Below are 19,628 nucleotides of genomic sequence, written 5' to 3' on the forward strand. Positions count from 1 at the left end.
AATGGATCTATGGTAACCACATTCCCTCTCATTTTTTTTTTATTTTCCAGACACCTTTGGGCTTTTAGAGCCCACACTGGATGATACGTGTTATGCATGTTATGGCTAGCTACTTGGATCACATCATATGGGCTTCATATTGGGCCCAAACTAGGCCCTCATTACTAGTAACTTGCTACGGGTTAGACACACAAGCGTAGCTCATCAACCCTCATTATGAGAGATGGAGCAGATGGGTAAAAAAAAACTATCATTTTTTAAAAGAAATTAATTCAGCTATAGCTCGCTCATGACGCCATTAAATAACGAATTTATTACCTCCACCTCTATGCACGTAACCAAGGAAAGGAACCCGCACAAAAAAATTAAAATTATGAAGCAACATAGAGTAATAAAAGAACACACGTGAAAGAATCATTTACATAGCTAACAATTAATTACATAAGTCATGACACAACTGATCAACAATGCATTATTAGCAAAATTCCAATCAAGTGGATAATCTTTCTCGGTATACATTCGCTCCCTCGTACTAATCTCAACTTAATCCTAAATTAACGTGAGCATATTATTGAGCCACATGTTTCTATGTCCGATTCCTCAAGCAGGGAGCTTGACATGAAACAGGTCAAGATATATATTATAACCGTATACGAAATCTTTGTATATGACAATGTACAAAGAGAAGCTACATTATATGAACCCGATCCAGCCGTGAGGAAGTCTCCATTTTCTGTGCCAATAGATAGACACTCTTGACCACAATGGGAACTGAAAACTGTACTCAAGAGGCTGATCAACAGGTCCTGCCACAATCAAAGGCAACCATACATACCTCGAGTCTCGTAAGTCAGCCGGATTCCACCGATCCGCCATGAAAATAAATGAGCCTGGGAAGCCAGGTAAAGGAAGAACAAAAGTGCTCTGAGCAAAGAAGGTTGTAAGCCTAAACACTTTGTTCCCTCCAATGCATGGATTTCCAATTGTTTCCCAAGGCCCCAAAATAGACTCAGCTGCATGAGCCAGTGCCTCATTTGGTGCCCATCCTGTGCAGCCTGATGTGATCATGTAATATGTGCCCTGATGCTTGAACAATGCTGGAGCTTCTCTGTGCTGTCCCACAAGAATCCTTCTCATTACAGATGTCACGTTGAGATAATCTTCGGTAAGGGGTCCAATGTGTAGTTCACTATTGTCTTCGGAGGAGTAGATTAGATATGCTACACCATCCTCGTCTTTGAAAACTGTCATATCCCTGCTTTCACATCCATGGGGTCTTTGGCTACCAAGATAATCAAAAGGTCCATCAGGTGTGTCACTGGTTGCTACTCCAACAGCTGCTTTGGTATAGTTGGCATCATCAACATGCATCCACATCACATACTTTCCGGTCCTCTCATTGTATATCACTTTTGGCCTCTCAAGCACATTAGACTTGTGCAAATCATGGGTTTCATTTGTTTCCTCTGCTGCCAATACAATCCCCTCATGTTTCCAGGTCCACAAATCCTTAGAAGAATAGCAACCAACTCCAATAATGTCCACCTGGTGGAAAGAGAGATAACAATTTGAGTTTGGAGACAAAGTTATGCATCTAACTAAATTTGCAAGGTTGGTTGAAAAATATAAATTAAAGGAAAAAGCATTCCTTTGTAGCCACTGGAACGTGAGGTTATAACAGCAAGATAATTGGCTTATAACATTGTACAAAGCCACAACTTTAACCAAAAGAGTATGAAGAATTGTTATTTTAAAATATGCATTTAAAGAACAAACTAATTTATTAAAACAAGTTTACTTTTCATAAAATTGACGGAGAAAAAGGAAAGGTGCAGATAAAAACAAAACATCTTGTGGTGCTAACAATCATTCATATCAGTATCTATTTGGGCATCGATGCAAAAGCATTCTACATGCAAACCCACCAGTGATACAGTACTTTGCCCAAGTTATTCGGAAACAGATACAGAAGTTTTTCTTCAGCCACTCCACTTGCGAACTTGGTAGCTAACCCTATGTGTATGTCAATTAAGATGATGAATTGAGTCATTTGAAAGAAATTTCTCTAACTTTAGCATCACTTAAAGTCTTACCAACTGGAAGAGTTAAGGGACGCCATGTGGAAGGTATATAGTCAGGGTAATTTCATTTCTTTGTTTTTGAATACAGCCAGGAGCCATGTAAATTTCTCTGACTCAATAACTAGAAGAAATTGGACTATTTAGGTGAAACATTTTTCTAGGACTACCAAGTTGCAGAAAAAAAACATCATAAATCTTCTTGTTCAGTGATAACACCTTATAATCAGTAGATTTGAGAGGTTTTCAACAAATAACGATTGGATTTCTAAGCAGTGGAAGGGTGAACAAGGCAATGAACTTGTGCAATTTCAGTCGCAGCAGAAGGTTTCATTTTCTTTGTAAGGTAACACCAAGAATTATTACTTCACACTTTATTCTATAAAGTGCATCTTAATGAATCCAAATTCATTAATGCTTATATCAGTTAAAATTACCTTTTTTAATAAAAAAATACAATTATTAATATCTTTGTGTTTTCATTTGATCCAAATTAGCAATACTCCTTACATTTGTTTATATCTCCATCTGTGCAAATGGAAGGTCAATTAATATTATATAACCCTTTTTCATAGACAAATAAGCATATGGAAAATTTATGCCAATTTTAGCATATTAAGAACAATGAGACCTTTGAAATATGTAACACTTCTCTTTCAAAGACTTCAGCTATTAAGGATGATATTAAGAATGTTCAGAACTTCAAAGATACAGAAGTTGCTTAAAAATAGACTCGAAGCATACGGTACCTTAAACAATAATTTAACACAAATTAAATTCATCTCTAAATAAGCTACTGAAGGAGAAGAAGGATCGATGTATATATTAGAATCAAACACGCATCTCTAATCTCTAATAAGCAGAATATGAAACCATGTAAACAACCAATAAATTATAATTATAATAGGGAAAATCAAAGCTACATAAAATCCTACAGCCATGAGGACAGTTATTAACTAACAAACAAAAACAAGGGTTCTCTTGAAAAAGATGAATTACCCGGGCAGCTCCTTTGTTGTGAACTTGGTAGGTAGGCCCATCTTTAAATTCACCATACCAATAGTATGTTCTTGAATTTTTATCATATAGAATGCCCCCTCCATGGGCTTGAATAGGATTTCCATCAGTATCCAACCAAATTCTCCCAGGGTAGTAGTAAAATGTTTCATTTGCAGCAGTCTGCATTGGATCTATAGCTCTTTTATGACCAGGAAAAAACACGTGCCTCAGTTGGGAATTTTCATCCAAGAATTCATCAATCAATGTGGTTTTCTTTTTAGGTCTGCGTTTCGCTGCCCGGGGGGACCTCTTTCCCCTTGGTGGGGGGATTTGAATGTTCTCCTCTTCCACTTCTTGAAGCTCCCGGAATTGGGGATGACGACTCAAGCGCAATTGAGAGTCTCCACCATTTCTATCTTTGTAGTGTATATAGCTATATAAATTAAGCAAAAATAGGCATCCTAACAAGCTGAACACCACAGCAGAAGTTGAACATCTGCTCCCTGCATTGCATCGTAAACTGGTTGGTTTCCTGCATTTGTTCCTCATCCTCATTTTCCCTTCCTTTTTATCTTCAAGATAATGCTGCAATTAACAAAGTGCAACCTATGGAAACCTGATAACGTGACCAAATAGAAGTCACACTCACAAACATGACTTCCCCACACGCGAAGAATTTCATAAATCAAAATCAGCTTAAAACGAAACTGCAAATGATGACACCGAATATTGCCTAATCGGCTTTATCACTTAATCCCCTTCAGTTTCATGAATTTCTCACATAATGTAATCACAAAATTAAAGTACAAGTGCAAGCAGTTTCAATGATTGATTAGTTGTAATAAATTACCCTCTCTTCCAGGTTTGTTAGAAGTAATTGAAACCGCTATCTTTACCCTACTTCGTATCTAAATATTAATAACTAGCACAAATTCTTCCTTCTTCTTCATAGTTCAACCCTCATGTGTCAGATCCATTAAAAAGAACAAAAACCTAATATATGCATAACGAAAACAAGAGAATAATAATTAATAACATCGGAACAAAGGCAAGTGTTACAAAAGTAAAGAGGCTCACCTGGTACCAGCCGAACGGTGGAATGAAGAAAACTCCCCGACATGCGGTTTCGTTGGTGGGTTTTGAGGGTCACAGACACACTGGCATGACGCAACCACCGAACTAAGCTAAGTCCAAAAACGAGGTCAGAGAGAGAAAAGGCAGAAAAAAAAATTAATGAGACTATGTTGGGTAAGGGTAGTTAAGTTCCGATGCTGTTTGGATCTGAGTTTGAGGTTGATGACATTGATTTGCAACCAAAGCTGTTTTCACTGTGGCTTTTTGGTACCCACCCAGGAACAGTTCTAGAACTTCTCTTTTACCATAAATGTCCCCAAACTAGTATTCTATCCTTTAACTTATTTCATCTCTTTCTTCTTCCGTTTTTCTCCTTTCTCTCTTTCTGTTGTTTAGTTCCTTGTCTCAGATACCAACACTTTTATGCTATGTTCATAACATTTTGGTAAAGACATAATACTAGATTTTTACTGTTTCATGTCCAATGAGACCACGACAGTTAGCAACACCTCAGCATTTAAATCCACTTTATTCAATAATCCTCCGGCCAAATGGTGATAATGATTGGTCATCTAACACGACTCTTCTTTTAACGTTTTTGTGTTGTGTACATGATAAGACGATTTTCTTTCCTTCTTTATCAATTTTAATTATCCTTAGTCTAATTATAAAACCCAACTAATGTTCAATAAAACGGACTTTGGGTTGAAAATTTGTTTTTGTGATGTTGGCACGTGAAAATAGCATTAACAAAGGTGCTGGGCATTAATTAGTTGTTGAGAAAATATAAACAGATACTTGCTTTTTTATTACTCTGGTATGGGGTTTTGCTTAGATTTAGAATTAACGAAGTTTTGCAAGCGATACAAAATAAGTTTTTTAAAAAGTAAAATACAAAAGGTGAAACGATCTATAACTGGATTTTGTTTTTCGGAGGGAAGACCGTAAATTCAATGATGCTGGTGATTAGTCTAAATTTCTTGCGAGAGTACTGTAATACGTTCATTAGGAAAGTGTTAGTAATAAATAATTCATTACCAGAAAGTCACAGTACATATACAACCAATTTTAGTAATGTCTCATTCTCGCAATGAGAAATGTATGCTTGTCACATGATGACATTTCAGTATGGGTTGGAACAAACCACATTCCATGTGCAATGGTGAAATTCACTTGAGTTGTTAATTATTCTTTAGAAACATTAAGAGTCTTTTGTTGTGCTTTTCTGATATGTATTTGACTTTATCTCATCCATCTAATCTCATTAATTCGATATGAATCCCTTCTTATTTGGATTAAGGTCTAATTGATCGAGTTACCAATAATATAATTAGTATATTTCCTAAACTTAGGAGAAATAAAAATGAACAATTAATCATTTCTTGACATAAGAGTTTTCCTAAAAATTTCAGAATGGTAATGTATGAGTACACCTGTATAAAAACTAAATTGCATGATGCAAAAGTTATGATCAGAATTTTACAGTGTTGCGGATGAATATGAATCCTCTCTAGTAAGTAGTAACATCTCCACCCTCTCTCCGTACTTTATGTGTGTTTACATTCGCGTTTAAAACGTAAAAAATCATATTTAACATGGAAGCTATTATTTATTACTTTCAGTTAAACATGATTTTTTATGTTTTAAATGAATGCAAACACATATTCTATCTCTTTCTAAATTTTATTTCTTTCTCCATTACTTTTCATTTTTTTTAATATATTTGTATTTTTGTGCGAAAGAGATAACATAATGTAAGAGATGATTTAATTTTGTTTTCCATTTTAAAATAATTGTTAATCATTTAAAGTCGATGTCAACCTAATAGTAAGACTTCTAAAGTTAAGTTTTGAGCTCACTCAAAAAAAATATATTTTATATTCAATTTTATATAATAAAAAAGTCTCGTTTTCTATTGCTGATAAAAAGACTTCTATATTAATAAGAAAATCTAACATATAATTTTTTCTCATTTAAAAAAAAAAACAATTTCTAAAATTTATTTTAAGTTTCACTAAAAACAAAGCAATAATATGGAGAGGAAAATTCCTTTCAATAAAATAATGAAAATCGCTTGTGGTTCAATCAAAACGTTATTATATTTTATTTTTTGGTTTAAATATATTTTTAGTTCATATAAAATTAACAAATTTAGGATTTAGTCCATGTTATTATATAATTATTTTTATTTATTTATTTATTAAAATATTAGATGTTCCCTACCACTAGTAGTATGTGATATCCTTAAAAAAAATAATAAACTTAAAATAAATATTATTCATCTACTTTAAAATTATTGTTAGAAACAAAAAATAATAATTTAATATTTTAGGGTATAAAAATTAAAAAAAAAAATATAGGGTTAAAATCATAATGTGTTCATTTGCAAACAAAAACATTGTTTTTAAATTTTAAAAGTAATATATATACACCAAAATCAAAACTTGTTTGTTTACTTTGTGAAGATAGTTTAATAAGATTGAAGTTATGAATAATGTTTGTCGACCGACCAAAACTCTCATTAGGAATGCTAATATATCTTGAGAATTTATTAACTTAGTAACAAGCTGTTTTCGGAAGAATAGTTTATGAGACAATGGGTTAATTGCGTTTTTTTATTTATATATGATGATTTTGTAAATTTTGTTATTTAACTTTTGGAATCATATATTTTATTACTCAGTTTTAAAAATTTTGCATATCATTTTATTAATTGATTGTTTGACATCATTAATTAATTATCATGTGGTACATTAAATGACATTATGACACTTTATATCACATTATCATTTGTATTCACGTTAAAAATTTATATTAACCGTTAACTTAATTTGTCAAAATTCAAAATACCACAATAATATGATATCAAAGAGTCAATAGTGTGATAAAAAGTGCAAAAAATTTTAAAAATTGAGTAACAACGTTTATAAAATTATAAAATATGAGTGACAAAAAGTGTAATTAAACTTAAAATAATTAGAAATTGAAATCTTATTTTTATTTAAGTGTTGTTAAATCAATTTATATTTGATTAAAATTAGTTGTTGAACCGTGTATTTCATTTTATACTTTGTTAATTATTCTTCGAAGACATTAAGAAGTTTGTTGTTAATTTTTATGTCTTTTGTATAAATATATTAATTCTATTGATAACATTCTCTACTAAGAAATTTGACTCATTACACTTTTAATAAAGTCTTCATTCCTAATCACATTTTTTATCCATAAGATTTGAACTTACTTCTACCTAAACTAACATCTTGTATATAGTTTTTCCTAATCACATTTTTTATCCATAAGATTTGAACTTAGTTCTACCTAAACTAACATCTTGTATATAGTTTTTGTTTTAATTATAATACCTTCCGATCAAGATATTTTGATTTCTTTTTTTCTTTTTGTATAGACCAAATATATTTTTCACAACAAGATTATTACAGGTGACAAAACTTATAAGTTGACCAATGCTTATAAACTATACGCTAACAATTAAAAAAAGATGAAAACTTAAAAACTAATTGATTAAGCTAAAAGTATTTGGTGAAATTAATTAATAAGTTAATTAATAAATATTAATTAAATAACATAAAAAATACATATTGTTTGAAGTTATTTATTTTTATTAGCATATCATCTTCAAAATTAGCACAAATTTAATATATATATATATATATATATATATATATATATTATATATATATTATAAATAATAAAGATTTCAAACTAAATCAATAATCATTAGGTAAGGTTGTTTGACATGTGTACTCTTTAACAAAGGAGTAAGGATGAGAATAGGTCAGACCTTAAATAGGGGTCTATGACCTAATCTCTTTAAAGTCTAATCTAACCTGACTTATTTAATAAAAATGTCATATTTAGGCCTTTAAAAAAGTCTATTTATTTAAGGTCAGACTTAGGTTTAGTAAAAAGTCTGTTAGATTTGATAAATTAGCCTATTTATCTATATAATATACTAAAAAATTAATATTCATATATTATTATCAATATAATTATATAAATAAATAAATAATTTTATAAAGCAAAAAATAAATTATCAATATTTTTTTATTACTTCACTTAAACACTTTATGTATCTTATTCATAGAAAATCAAAAAACCGTAAATAGAAACCTTAGCCACATCTTCATCTACTCTCTTCCTTCATCTTCATGGTCATTGGTTGATTAAGTGTCTTTATCTTTTATTTTGAATTGTGACTTCAACTTTAACCTTCAATCCTTCATTCATTTTGTGGCTTTGCAATTCACCTCCAATCCTTCATCTACATTATCTTCCATCTTTGACCTTTATATTTGATAGTCATCACTCAACTCATACAAAAATAATCAACTACAAGTCTACAACTTCGTATTCTTCCTCTCACAGGTAACTTTGTCTATCTTTTTCTTTTTGTATGTTTTCTATATTTTTTGTAATTAGATGATTCTCATTGATATAATTTTCTTATTAGTTTCACAATTTTGGATTGAGATTGAAAAAGATTCAATGTTTCTTTTTTATATTACAGACTTGAATTCATGTTCATAGTCATGATTATATTATTTTTTAGTGTCAAGGGATGACTTCACTATTTGAAAACAACAAAGGGGTTGCATTTATCATTCCAATTACTGCTAAATGCACATGAACCAATACCAACAAATTCAAGTCAGGTGAAAAACAATGCACATGAAAATGATCGAGAAAGTGATATTGTTGTGATTAAGAGGAAAAGGCAAAAAAAATCAATTGTTTGGAATGATTTTGATGAAGTTGAAATTAGTAAAGGCGTAAAAATAATTGTTTGCAAATACTGCAAAGGTAGATTTGCAATTAACAGGATAGGGTTAGCATTAACCATCTAAAACGACATACTGGGAGTTACTTGCAAATAATGATACACATTACTGTATAAAAGAAGCAATCTACCATTCCATTTCATTCTTCTAATCATGTTAACCCATTTATGAGCTTTGGTGTTGGACATAATAATGAGAAGATAAGAGAAATATTTGTCATTGCTATTATAGTTCATGAGCATCCTTTTAGCATTGTTAAGGATGAGGTCTGGATGTAGGGCTTTGAATATGCAAATCTAGAGTTTCAAAAGGTTATTCATAAAACAGAAAGACATGATTGTTTAAATTGAAGACTTAGTTGAAAATGTGAGCAAGATTAGTTTAACAACAGATATGTGAAAATCAAGCCACCAGGTAGCTGAATATATGATTATCACCAGTCATTTCATTCACATGACATGGAAACTTCAAAAAAAAGTTGAGTTTTGTAAAAGTTCCTACTCCAAGATATGGAATTGATGTGGCTGATGCAATTTTAAAATATTTAAAGGCTTAGGGTATTGAAAATAAAGTTTTTTCAATATATATCCATTAACAATGCATCTTATAATGATTCGTGCTTGAGAACTCTAAAGGAGAACTTATCATTAAGTACCAAGTTAATTTTGGATGATTCATTATTTTATGTTAGATATTGTGCTCACATATTGAATCTACTAGTGCAAGATGAATTGGGTAAGATTAAGGCTATTGTTTTCAATGTACGTGAAAGTATTGTCAAGTATATAAATCACAATGATTATAGGTTGAAGGCTTTTTGTGATGTTGTTAAACAAAAGCATTTGAAAGATAGAAAATTAATTACTCATTTCCTTGTAAGATGGAATTCCACGTATCAAATGTTGTCAAGTTTAAGATTGTTTTTGTAGCTTACAAGGAGAGGGAGCCACATTATGATTATGCACCTTCACTTGAAGATTGTAACAAAGTTGAGAAAGTTTATAAGCTTTTGGAAGTGTTTAATCTAACTACACATATAATTTCAGGAAGTGAGTATCCTACTATAAATTTATATGTTGTAGAAGTGTGGAGACTGAAAATGGTAATTGATAGTGCAGCTATAAAGATGAAGATCTTTTTATGAGAGAGATGACAACTCCAATGAAAATGAAGTTTGACAAGTATTGAGGACAATGTAATTTACTTATGGCTATTGCAAGTGTTTTAGGCCCTAGGGTCAAATTTCATATTGTTGATATATGTTTTCCCTTAATATATAAACCCGAGGATGTTGCTAAAGAGAATGTAGTGAAGGTTCGGAAGTCATTGAAACAATTATATGATGAGTATATGACTTTGAGTTTGGGAGAATCATCTTATGCAGAAATAGGTCATGGTGGCAATAATTCAACATCTTCTATTAAAGTTAATTCTTCAATCATGATTGGATTTGACCATATTATGAGCATGGTACGTGAAAAGGAAGTTATTCCTCCAATGAAATCAAAATTACAAACTTATCTTGATGAAGGAGTTTATATTCCAACGAGTAATAATAACTTATTTAATGTCTTGGAGTATTGGAGGAACAACAAAATAAAATATAAGGTTTTATCAAAGATGGTTGTTGACATACTTGGATATGCATGAGTTGTCTCTTTAATAGAAAATAATATCATTTATTCTTTCTTTGTGACATTGTATATGTATTTAGTAGTCTTGAGACTACCTCATGTACAATAAGTATTTATTTAGTTTATAAATTATTATTATAACTATTTTAGTTTGTTAAAATATGAGTTGATTATTTAAAATATACAAAATTAGATATAGGAAATATTTAAAATATTTTTTTATACAATTATCCTTTTTCATTATATATTAGGGTTACGGACTGTATATGAGTGTACACCAATATAAATGATTGCACATAAATTATCTATAACAGAAAATGATTTACTTTTTTTTCTCTTTGTGACATTGTATATATTTCAAAATTTAAATTTTAATAATATTAAATAAATTATATTATATAAACTAAAAAATAATTCGCAATGACGTATTTACAAATAAATTTGTTAATTTTTAAAAAATCAAACTTATTGATCTATTTAATATTATTAATATAAAATAGACTAATAGGTCATATCAGTCTTTAAACAGGTCAAGTTAAACTTATAAAAAAAAAGTCTATAATAGATAATAAGTCAAATTTAAACTTTAATTTTGTAAAACAAGTCTTTCTTATTCAAAATTTAATCTGACATATCCTATTTCTACCTCTATTAAGGAGTGGGTTCTATTCCTGTTTGAGTACGAAATAATAATTAAAATTTTCATTTTACCTTTATAAAAGCTCACTCTTCGATTAAAAGGAGTTATCCTTACTAAACCAAAAAAAAAAACCAACTTAAATAAAATAAATATCTCTAAAAAATCAAATGATGTAAGAATAAAATAGAAAAAAGTTTATAAAATATAATAACTCATTATAGTTCTATTTCTTGAAGATAGATACGTGGTGGGTTTCTATGTTCTCGTGAAGGCAACAACGTTATGTCATTGCCTTTTAGAATATACTTGCATGTTATAAGTTTATTTTTTCAATTTGACTTTTTACACCGATAATTTTAACATATTAATTGGATCTGTTTATTTAAATTTAAAAATAAATATTTTTAAAAAATAATTATTTAAAAAATAGGTAAAGTTACTTCTTAAAAAAGTAAAAAATTGTTTTTTTTTTTTAAAATAGAATCGCATTATAAAATAAAAAAATGCTTATTTTATTAAAAAGTAGTGTTTTTAAAAGGAAAAAAAGTTTAAACTAACATATTCATTAGATATGTAGAGTTATGTTTTAATGAATTCGTTGATAGGGTTATGCACGTGGCTAAGTCGCGTGCTTGTTTAATTATCGTATTGTGTTATAACTGAAAATTTGTAATTGGTAGACACAAATTAACCTTTGAAAAGAAATACTTTCTGATGACAATTTTTTTTCAGCAACAATGTCAAAAATCTAAAGAAATTAACAAATTATAAAATGAGGGGAGAGAATCGATGTCTGCAACAACATCCTTTATACAATTTAATGATCCAATTCTACCATTTGTTTGTTAGTTTTACAATACATTTTATAATTAAATAAAAAAATAATGATAAACTTTCCTGTATATCTTCTTACAAATCTTCCTTTATACTAAATAAAATAAATGTTTTTTTTTTCTTTTTTAAACTTTATATATCTAATTTTTCATTCAATACTTTATAAAATATAAAGAGAATTAATAATAAGATATTACAGTATTCTTTAACTGGGATGTGATAAAAGTATAAAACCAAAAACCGGTAAGACTAATCTCATTGTTATTTCTATAGACATGTAATATATATATAATTATATAATATGTATCTAATTTTTCATTCAATACTTTTATAAAAGATAAAGAGAACTAATAATTAGAAGTTGTAATATTTTTATATTTGGGATGTGATAAAACCAAAACCTACAAGACTAATGTCATTGTAATTTTTGTTGACATGTAGTTGAGGCCAAACTTTTAAATAGTAATATAAGAAACAATATGTATCATTAACTTTTGATAGAAAGTAGATTTGTGTTTCATTTCAATCATATAAAATTTGTTTGTAAATTAAGAATTGTTATTTATTTAATTTTTTTATTAAGAACTAAATATTTCGAATGCAAAATTTGAAAGATTAATATTTTAAACGTAAAATTTATAATATTAAATATTTATGAGTGATCCAATAAAAATTCAATATTAGGAACATATTCTTTTAACAATACTATTTGTATATAATTGATTGAATTATTCTAATTAATAAAAGATTGTGTATTAAGAGAAATATGTTCATACCATTTAAAATAAGCTCTTATCAACTTAAAAAATAAATAATTAAGCTTAACCCAACTTTATGACACCAATGTTTAAAATGAAAATCGTTTGTTATTTATATATACTACTGTCACTAGTGATCCATATCCAACTAATATTACTGTCTAAACTTAACCAAAACCAATTGTCAATTGCAACTCATACAATGATTAAGCTGCAGTATATCACCCACATTTTTGTCCTCAAACAAGCAACATTCACACTTACAAATTATTTTCATTTCTTTACATTATTCTCCATTTTTTTTTTGTCGTCTGGGATGTGATAAAACCAAAACCCGCAAGTCTAATGTCATTGTAATTTCTATTGACCTGTAGTTGTGGCCAAACTTTTAAACAATAATACAAGAAATAATTTATATTGTTAACTTATGAGTGAAGCAAGACTAATGTCAAAACTTTAAAACCAAAACCAATAGGCAAGTGCAACTCATACAATAGTTAAGCTACAGTATATATCACTCTTATTTTTGTCCTCAAAGAAGCAATATTCACACTTCAACAAATTATTTTATTTCTTTACATCATTCTCCAACTTTTGTCTTACGACTTGCTTGGAGTGCTATTTTCCCTGTTATTAAACTGAAATTGGAACAAAATAACTCAAAAAAGGCAAATTAATTTATACACCCCCCTCCCACCTAAAAAGAAAAAAAGAAAAAGAAAGAAAACTACTTTTATCTTTGATTTTCTACCCTTTTAAGTTTGAAAATAAAGAAAATTTCCTATATTGATCTGGGGCTCCTGGAACATATTGAAGGGGGGGGTTTTCCCGAGCATTGAAGAGCCTCAACCAGCCAGGTGAATACCAAGACTACCATAATAATGGAGAGAGACAGCATAGATGACCATAACAATTTAGTTGACATTCTTATTGGCCTGCATTGATGTGACACAATTTCAGCAACTTTGTTCTTCACAACTGTGCATTTTGCCAGTGTTTGCAAGTCAGGATATATATCCAACAAATCCTGGATGGATCTACTATAGGCATGAGCCATGTTATATGAAGCTTCTGGAAGAAATCTCCCCTCTTTTCTGCATTCTTCTCTTGTGCTCACCTCTTTGTGACATGTGATCTGTGCAAGAATCTTAACCCAGATGCGTTTAAGAGTTATGAGTATGATTTTGCTAAACGAATAAACACACACTAGATTTAGTTTAGTGAAGAGTTAATTACTTTAGACAAATCACCAATCCGAATGGCATCTTGAGGACAGCTCTGTGGAACATAACTAAAGTTTAAGGCACCAGAGAAAGGATCACAAATTTTTATGGCTCCCATTAGTTCTTCATTTTCTTCACTTATTCCTAGGAGCCGATAAATCACCGACATATTAGTATTCAACTGAGACACACAAAAAACATTACATCAGAACATGATATAGTAGAATTGGAAGAAACCGTGTGTGTTCACTTCCTTTTGATTCTGAATGAAGGAACCAAAATCAAATTTTCTACCTCAACTATGAACCTATGGATGGTATAGCCAATATTAGCTATCAATTTTCCAGAGAAAGATTCATCAATGCATGGCAACATCGAACCTAGGCTACTGTTTTGTGGGTTTTCTTCGAAGTCTTCAAAAGCCGAGCATGCATCATCTGCAAAGCTGAATACAAAGTATACACAACGTCATGAAGCTTGAGAAGAGCATTATTTCATGACTTCATTCACATTTATAACTCAAGCATGAACAGTTTGTTTACTCACGTGTTAAGGAAGAAATCAAATCCAGTCAAGAACCAGCACAGGCTTGTTAAGATCCAAAAGCAAAAAATTATGCTGAAACAAAGGCAAAATGTAAAAGTCATACCTCATACGCATAGGGTAATTCAGAATACAACTACTATAGTTTTAGTTAAGAAATAACTTACATTATGAATCCAGGACGCCAATGCAATAGCATTAGAACTGAGCCAAAACAACAAAAGGAGCAAACCATTAATTAATATCAACCATTAGATTAAAGAAATTAGCCTGATCTAATATAATAAGTTTATAAGCAATATTGGTTAAAGGAAATTACCTAATGCTGCAACCAGTGTCACTAAGTTGATGGTTAAAACAACAAAATGTGCTATGTACCTATGTCACATCAAGAACCGAAATCAATAAAATCTAAGTGGGAAATAAGCATTGTCAACATAAAATTGAAGTTGTTTAAAGGAAAAACATACGAAGTATGAGTGGCCTTATCGATTGATTGTCCACTTTTGTCAATAAAACGGCGTATCACACGGGAGTTGCTTCTGAGGTCTTGAGTGGTGGAATTCAAACTCGCACATATCTGTGGATTATACGGAAGCAAAAGGAACTGCATTTGGTTGGTTGTTTTTATGACTTTGCTTATGGTCCCAAGAGCATCTTCTCCTATACCAACCACAGATTCTTTAAGTTTTTCTGTCCTCCGCAGGGTCTTCTGACTCGTGGCCAGAACAAAACTGGAAGCAACTCTGTCATGCCACCCAATTGTCTCAATTACAGTTTTATGACTTTAGCTTATAGCTTTGATTGAATGGTAGGTAGGAAATTGGGGACTTACATGGCGAGAGAGGTGAAGAAGAGGAGTAGGAAGAAAATGTGGAGATAGTAATGGTTCAAACAAGGTAATGAAACTGAGCCACCGCATAGATACTTCACTATCATGAAAATGGCCAAAGCCAACCCACATAGCAACCAGACGCAGGCAAATGCGTATCCGTGGACTCCTGTAAATGCCGCAGACTGAAAAGGATCAGAAAGCAAGCATAGTAAACATATATAACATGATCATACACTTTATTTGTTTTCAGAGAAAACTCATACAATTTCTTGAGTTCTTTATTGTTTTCTGATCAAAATTGAAGTTTCATTTCAGTAATCTGCTTTATCTTTTCATGTAAACCTTTATTACATGAGGCAATTTGATTAGATAAAACATCTAAAGAAGTGTAACGTAACCAAGTCTTATAATTTGTTTTTTAAGTTTAGAGTGGAATGATATAGCACAAAATTTAAGAAACAATGAAGATAAAAAATGGTTAAAGTGAAAACTACTCACAGCCACATAATGCTTGTTTCGAACATCGAAATCTCCATTGTAGTTTTTGAAATGACGCAAAGGATCAGGTCTATGGAAGCTCCTTTCATGAAGGGAGGAGGCTGAAGCTAAGCATTTTTGTTGAAAGGAGGGAACGGAAATGAGGAAGAAGAAGAAAAAAGGAAGAAATAAGAAGCGATTGGTTGAATTGAGCATGACAGAGTCGGTTAATTATGTGGTGTTTTTTAGCAAAGGGGAACAAACTACATTTGGTGTCTCAAAATGGTGACAACTTTTTGAGTGAGCAAGTGTGACTTACTAGGTAAGGTTAGAATAGCTTGTGGCATGGTTTAGTGCAAAGTTTTTGTTATGGTGAAGGAAGGACAAATGGTAGCGTTAGAGATGGAGGTAACGAATCAGAAGCCGAAATAGTTGGTTCGTCAAGTGCAAGGAATTGACCACTTTTTAATTGTTTACTCCATGCATGCTCAATTTCGGTATCTTTGTCTTTACCGTAACCTTAAGCCTCGCTCTTTTCTATTTCCCACCTTTTGCTAACTATATTTTGGTCCTCTTTTTTTACCTTGTTCCAAATGTGCATATCATGGAATGAACACAAAAATGTTCTTTGTATATATACCTTTCTTTAAAATTGACACGATGCACCAGCATCTTACCATGCATTCTTTTGAATATTTGAAGTAAATTATCAAAAGTACATAATTATATGAAAAGTTTTGCCATTTCGTCATTTTCTTTTATTTACTTTGCACCATATATTTTATTTTATTTGTTTATTTATTGTTACCTTTTTCTTTTATTTATTCTTAGGTTTGTATAATTGTAGTAATAGAAATATTAAAGTGGTTTTGAAAAATTAACAAATAAAAAGGAAAGTTGGAAAAAAAAATAGTTTAATCTTAATATTGTGCCTTTCATCGATTAATTTATTCCTATTTATATTTAGAATGATATATTAAATTATAAACTTTAATATATAACCAAAAAACTAAAATAATTAATATAAGGATTAAAAATATTTATAAATAGCTGGGCTCTTTGACCAAAATATTTATATTTTGATTGAATATATTAATTTAGATTATAATTGATAACAAAATGTGGATTGAGTAGTTCAACTTTTTATATTATACCAAAGTTAAAAGACTAATATATAATCTATATTCAGTAAAAACAAAATACACAATCTATCAATAAACTTCGATTTAAGTTAATTCTTCAAATCGTGTAATTTAATATTATAAAATTTTATAATTTGAGACATGAGAAATATTTGTTTTTAATAGTACATTATTACTAGATTTTTTTTTTATCATGTATTGCAATATCATTTTCAATAAATATAAAATTCATTAATATATTTTTATCCTATTGAAGTGTTAAATAATTTTACAATAAAAAATAAACATTTTGCAAATTTAGTGTCATTTAAATTTCAAATGTTAATTAAAGTCTTCAGTATATTTTAAAAGTAACATGCATACCACTGTCAATTTAAAACATCACACGTTCAACTCTATTAGTATTATGTTTGCATCAACATGAACTTTGGCAAATTTTTGGCACTCTTACTTGAACTAAAGTCATCTACAATCTCCAATGACGAAGACGTTATTATTAGTTTGACTTATCTATGATCGATTAATAAATTGTATTATTAAAATTATTTGTAATTTTAATTTTGATATTATGCTATATTTAATATTGTGTTGATTTTTTCCTGAATGATTGCATTAAATTTAACTAATAAATAATTCTTGAAAATATAATAAATATTAACTATTAATTATGTAATGAAAGCAAATATTATGTACAAAAATATTAATTTTAAAGATGTAATTTAATTTTTTCTTTAAAGTTCTTCTTAATTTAAGTAAATAATTAATTTTTTAATTAATTAAAAAACGAAGGGATCCCATAGGAAATCTAATTAATTAATTAATTGCAATTATAGAAAGTATTAATTACTTATAATTAAAGATATAAATTCATTGTAATTTTATTAATTTTAAAAGTATTTTATTTGATTAATTGTAAATTTAATTCAATATGATCATAATTAAATACATGGCATTGCTGGAAGAAGATGTAGAATTGACATGCATCATTGCTCTGTTTGGGAGAGAGGAAAGAATTTAAAAGAATGAAAGAAAATAAATGAGAATTAATTTGATAAGAAATAAAGTGAAATTTGTAATTATTTGATAAAGTTGAATTAATTAAGAAATAGTGATAAATAAGTAATTTAAAATTATATTTTTATTATATTTAATTATTATTTAGTAGAATGAGACAAAAAATAAAAATCAATGTATAGAAATTTGTCATTTTCTTAATTTTTTTTAGCAAATTTCCTCTCTTTAAAAAGTAATTTTTTTCTCTATGAGATTCATTTCTATTTATCCTTAAATCCTCACAAATCACTCTCTTCAAACAATTTAACTTTTTTTCAATTTCCTACAAATCATTTATCCTTTTTTTTTTAAATCTAATTTAAATCATGCCCCAAATACACTTGACATGTGGGATTGTGAGATGAAAGATATGAAACGGAATTAAAAAGAATGTCTTGAATGTTGATCATGTAAAAAATATAAAATAGTTTAACATCTTTCATATGATGTACATGCAGAAAGGTATTGATTTTAGAGAGAAAAAAACTAGGTGAGATGGAATATGTAAATTTTGTTGTCCATAAATATTGAAAATATGAAGTGCTCAAGGTGTACAATATATTATGCTAGATGGTTTATCTGCAACCTCCCATGCAAATCCCCAAAATACAATATCATTTTTTTAGTATTAGACCCGAGAGATCATGTGGGATTGTGAGATAAAAGATATAAAACGAAAATTATTTTTTTTTTTTTTTGTCTCGAGTGTTGATCATGTAAAAAAATATAAAATAGTTTAGTATTTTTCATATGACATACATGTGAAAAGGGATTAATTTTAGAAAGAAAAAAAACTGCGTGAGATGAAATATGCAAATTTTATTGTTCATGAATGTTGAAAATATGAATTTATCCAAACTTTTGAGATATGTAATATATTATCCTAAAGAATTTATTTAGAGACTTTCAAACAAATTCAAATTAATAAATTTTTAACTCAATATTAATTCTTATTTATAATAGAAGGATATTGATCGTTATAATTATAGTAACTATTTATCGCTCTAGGATCATTTCTAAACAAATTTCTATTTTTGAGTGGTCAACGAGAGAAAACACAAGTTATATTTGCATTTCCCTGTCACATAGGTTTCATTTTAATTATTTGCAATTTTTTAATGAATATCCTTTTGAATGGCGTACATGTGATATGAATTTAATTTTTGAATATTATGCAATTTAGTTTTTTATTTCACTATACAGTACCTTGTGTGACGCTTTGATTAGCCAGGATTGAGGTGAGTAGATGGACACACGTCAAATGTAGCACTGTCACATTTAAGGCTTTGATCGGTCAAAATTACTTGTTGTATTTTAGGATAGACAAAATACAAGTCCAAGGAGAACTCTACAAAATTATGTTTGCATCGACAATAAATTCCGACAAAATTTTAGCACTCGTACGGAAACCAAACCAACTCCAATAAGAAGCTCCAATGACGTAAATAGTATTACTAGTTTGACTAATCAATGATCAAATAATATATATATATATATATATATATATATATATATATATATATCACATATGTCATCATA

At 29.3% G+C, this 19,628-nt stretch overlaps 2 protein-coding genes across 4 annotated transcripts; both read right to left on the reverse strand.

The window, feature by feature from the left end:
- Nucleotides 1-389: 389 nt before the first annotated feature.
- On the reverse strand, nt 390-4,568 carry LOC109811154 (uncharacterized). 2 transcript variants are annotated; one of them, XM_020374811.3, is made up of 3 exons: nt 4,155-4,568; nt 3,078-3,662; nt 390-1,545 (listed from the first exon to the last, which is right to left on the reverse strand). In XM_020374811.3, exons 2-3 carry the CDS (start codon nt 3,630-3,632, stop codon nt 694-696), a joined length of 1,407 nt encoding a protein of 468 aa, XP_020230400.1. In that variant the 5' UTR covers nt 3,633-3,662; nt 4,155-4,568; the 3' UTR covers nt 390-693. The 2 variants fall into 2 exon arrangements, with proteins under 2 accessions (XP_020230400.1, XP_020230399.1); XM_020374810.3 differs by having other exon boundaries at nt 3,078-3,693; nt 4,155-4,567.
- Nucleotides 4,569-13,319: 8,751 nt separating this feature from the next.
- On the reverse strand, nt 13,320-16,593 carry LOC109811183 (uncharacterized). Of its 2 annotated transcripts, none has more exons than XM_020374847.3 (9): nt 15,916-16,593; nt 15,418-15,599; nt 15,053-15,328; nt 14,902-14,960; nt 14,750-14,786; nt 14,586-14,657; nt 14,334-14,484; nt 14,053-14,220; nt 13,320-13,963 (listed from the first exon to the last, which is right to left on the reverse strand). In XM_020374847.3, the coding sequence occupies exons 1-9, from the start codon at nt 16,108-16,110 to the stop codon at nt 13,598-13,600; spliced, it is 1,506 nt and encodes a 501-aa protein (XP_020230436.1). In that variant the 5' UTR covers nt 16,111-16,593; the 3' UTR covers nt 13,320-13,597. The 2 variants fall into 2 exon arrangements, with proteins under 2 accessions (XP_020230436.1, XP_020230437.1); XM_020374848.3 differs by having other exon boundaries at nt 15,418-15,583; nt 15,916-16,055.
- Between the last annotated feature and the right edge of the window lie 3,035 nt (nt 16,594-19,628).

Source organism: Cajanus cajan, chromosome 11 (genome assembly GCF_000230855.2).
Source record: "Cajanus cajan strain Asha chromosome 11, NIPB_CcT2T_4, whole genome shotgun sequence".
Classification (NCBI taxonomy): Eukaryota; Viridiplantae; Streptophyta; class Magnoliopsida; order Fabales; family Fabaceae; genus Cajanus; species Cajanus cajan.

What these genes read in the sequence shown, in the direction of transcription:
- LOC109811154 (XM_020374811.3), bottom strand. Translation starts at nt 3,632, where the DNA reads ATGAGGATGAGGAACAAATGCAGGAAACCAACCAGTTTACGATGCAAT. An exon ending in ACAACAAAGGAGCTGCCCGG is followed by an intron (nt 1,546 to 3,077) that starts GTAATTCATCTT and finishes TCTTTCCACCAG; the next exon opens with GTGGACATTATTGGAGTTGG.
- LOC109811183 (XM_020374847.3), bottom strand. Translation starts at nt 16,110, where the DNA reads ATGCTCAATTCAACCAATCGCTTCTTATTTCTTCCTTTTTTCTTCTTC. An exon ending in GATAAGGCCACTCATACTTC is followed by an intron (nt 14,961 to 15,052) that starts GTATGTTTTTCC and finishes GATGTGACATAG; the next exon opens with GTACATAGCACATTTTGTTG. An exon ending in TGGCGTCCTGGATTCATAAT is followed by an intron (nt 14,658 to 14,749) that starts GTAAGTTATTTC and finishes CCTTTGTTTCAG; the next exon opens with CATAATTTTTTGCTTTTGGA.